Here is a 3,289-nt window from a genome sequence, read left to right on the forward strand (position 1 = left end):
AATTAAAGAAAGATTTTTATAAGTAGCAAAGTTGTTCTTTCTCCCAATATTTACAGATATTTTATAGCTGTTAAATAAATCTTATATATCTGATGCCAGCAACCAGGATCAAAACTGACATACATGCATCATGCATAGAAACTAAAATTAAATTTACAGTTTTCTCTTGTAGAGACTAAACCTTAAAATGTAACAATTATAGAATCCAAGTAATTGAATAGTTTAATCAGAAAAAGAAAAAGAAACAACTAGACAAGTAAATTCTGGTGAAGAAGATTTGTAATTTGGAAGCAGAGAGTAATTAATTCTCTCCGTTGTTGTTATAAATTTCCCTCTGGACATTAAAACACAGAGCGGCGTGAATTCCCTAATTAGCACTACTATGATATCCACACACAAACATTGACTGAAAAGAAGGGTCACAGCCCCTAACAAGAGTGGAAGTGCAAAGCGTGTGGAAGGCGATGGTGGCTGTGGTTATGGTGGTTTTGGTTTGGAGCAGACTCTTTCTCGATTCGCCACCGGAGATGGAGGAAATCGTCGACGGAGCACGGGAGCTTGAGTGGGCCATCGGTGTGGTAGCCGTAAACCTCGCGAGCCTTGTCCAGAAGGCGCTTGAAGAGAGGGTGGGAAAGGTAAGAGATTGGGATCACGAATCTTTGAGGGGAATAGCCACCTTCTTCGTCGTCTTCTAAACCCACTTGAACACCAAGGAATCCTTTCTTCACCTTCATCTTCTTCTCGTCCTGCATCACTCCAAGTGCTAAAGCATACGGGATGAGTCTTAATATATAGTCATGGAGGGGTATTTGTTTTAATGCATAATTATGGTGTTTCTTAGAGTGTGTAACGTGGGTGACCTAACTCAACCCCAAAAACTAATTCAAGGGATGATGATTGTCTCTTATTTATATATTTTAATGCGAAATTATTTTTAGCCAATGGGACTTTAATTATTTCCAAACAATGTTAATATGTGAGAGATTTACATTAATGAGTCATATCTAAAGAGAATTTGATACCATAATTTAATTCAAAACTTTAATCCTCAAGTTTTATGAATCTTCTCTTAATTTAATTTTTTTACTTTATTCGATATGAGACTTCATTTTATACTTATATTTTAAAAAATACAATAGAATTTTATATCGATATGTTAACTTTTGGGATTAGTTATGGAAGGTTATAAAAAAATTATTTATTTTTATTTTGATATAATAATTTGTGGGGGTACAGTATTTAGTATGTAGGAGATAGGAAAGGAAGGAGGGTGGTGGGTGGGCAAGTGGGGAGGTCAATGATATAAAAGTAAAAGGAATAAATAAACAACTCTTGGAGGAACATAGGGACAGAGTTTAAAAATAGAATGTGTAGTGTGAGTGTGACCCTCGTTTTGTTGCTTTTCCGTAGAGGGGCTAGTGACGGCAGTGTCCCGAGTGCCTGGCCGCGGAACAGAGGTACGCTATACTTATTTTTTGTTTGAGATAGTGGGACACCATAATTGTCTTAAAATCTAATGGATCAAACACTAATTATACTTACGATACTGGAATTTTATATATTATGAGATTCTAACTCAGATGAATGCAAGATATCTTATATTAATGCGTTAATCCTTTGGCTTAACTATATTTATTATATACATGTTTAAATATCCGTTGCAATCAGACATTGATAACAAAATGAAGTTTACGTAAGCATTCTCCCAATTCCTTTTGTGTTTAGTTTCCAGTAAACTATTAGATTTGGTATCAAAATTCATTCAGAAGTCAACTTGAAATTAAACAAACATGCTTTAAGTGTATTATATTATCATGCCTACTTACATTTATCTTTGTTTTCTTAATCCACGAGATTACGGATTCACAATTTTATTCAGATTCTACTGTTCTTTTTTTTTTTTTTTTTTTTTTACAAAACTCTATAGATATCTAGAGTCTAGACTCCATAGATATCTGAAAAAAATAAATATCTGCTTAATACGGATCAGTCTGGAGTTAAGTATTTACCCACAAAAAAATAGTAGTATAAAGATGGGCACTGGTAGAAACACGTATAGAGCAATGGAAGCAATTGCCTTCACAAGCTATTTATACCTTTATTAAAGAAATTATACATTTAATAAAAAAAATTGCCCATGTAAAAAGATAATTATTACTTCTGTAAGATATTTTTTTACAAATGAATATAAAAAGTCATAACATAGACGGTAATTTGTCTTTTTTCCGTTGAGATTGTATATTTTATAAAAAAAATCTCTATGAAATTAAATATTATAGACTATTTTTTGTGCATATTAAAAAAAATCTAGATCAGTTATTGGGGATGAGTGTAGATATGGGTAATACCCGTACCTATATATATTTATATATGTATTAAAAAATCTTATGTATAGTAACATATTGGAAAGATAAGTTACAATGTTTATTATAATATTAAAGTTTAATTTATATGAATTATTTGTGTAAATTATTGTTACACATATACCAAATAAGAATTTACGGTAATGCAACACTACATTAATAGGATGATATAATAAAATAATCAAATTTTATTTTTCTGTGTAAAAAAAGAATCTTATTAACATTAATGTGAATTATATTTCAAAGACAGTTTATATTCCACTAAAAGTATTTGATATGAGGGTTAAAAATATACTTTCTAGCCCTCCTTTTATATGCATGCAACATTTTTTATTCATTAAAATTTATTTAAATTAACAAAAATAAATAAAATTATTAAATAAGACATAAGATTCACAAACTTTTGTGATTTTTAATAAATTTTAGTAACAAATGCTACTCAAGCCTTAAACATAAAAACAAAAACAAAAAAGTCATATAAGGTGGACTTTTTTTTTAACTGATGCAAGTTACACTTAAATATAAATAAATTTAATTAATTTTGTTATATTTAGTTATATCATTTCTAAAACACCTTTGATTGAATTGTGATTTTATTTTTAATGATATTTCTTCTTATTTATGATGTCAAATTTTAATGAAGAATATTTTAAGAAAAAAATAAAATTTTTTTTATTGAGATTAGTAAAATTAATGCAATTTGTCTTTCTTAATTAGGGTAAAATTAATTATTTTCTTTTATCATATTTGAGTTCAAAGGAATTATTCCCTTTTGTCCTTATTTTATTTTAAAGACTAACCAACTAAATCACCAAGATTAAGAAAATTATTAATTTAGATGAGAGCATTGTATTATACTAAAAAAAAATTACCCTTGTTAACAAAACTTATAAACATTAATGAGTCATGTTTTTCTCGCCATCATG

The 3,289-nt window shown here is 29.1% G+C and overlaps 1 protein-coding gene across 1 annotated transcript; it reads right to left on the reverse strand.

Moving 5' to 3' along the window:
• Nucleotides 1–237: 237 nt before the first annotated feature.
• On the reverse strand, nucleotides 238–780 carry LOC114415857 (auxin-responsive protein SAUR32-like). Its single transcript, XM_028380720.1, has one exon. The coding sequence runs from the start codon at nucleotides 750–752 to the stop codon at nucleotides 429–431; it is 324 nt and encodes a 107-aa protein (XP_028236521.1). The 5' UTR covers nucleotides 753–780; the 3' UTR covers nucleotides 238–428.
• Nucleotides 781–3,289: the final 2,509 nt, after the last annotated feature.

The sequence above is a fragment of the Glycine soja genome, chromosome 6 (genome assembly GCF_004193775.1).
Source record: "Glycine soja cultivar W05 chromosome 6, ASM419377v2, whole genome shotgun sequence".
Lineage (NCBI taxonomy): Eukaryota > Viridiplantae > Streptophyta > Magnoliopsida > Fabales > Fabaceae > Glycine > Glycine soja.

What these genes read in the sequence shown, in the direction of transcription:
- LOC114415857 (XM_028380720.1), bottom strand. Translation starts at nt 752, where the DNA reads ATGCAGGACGAGAAGAAGATGAAGGTGAAGAAAGGATTCCTTGGTGTT.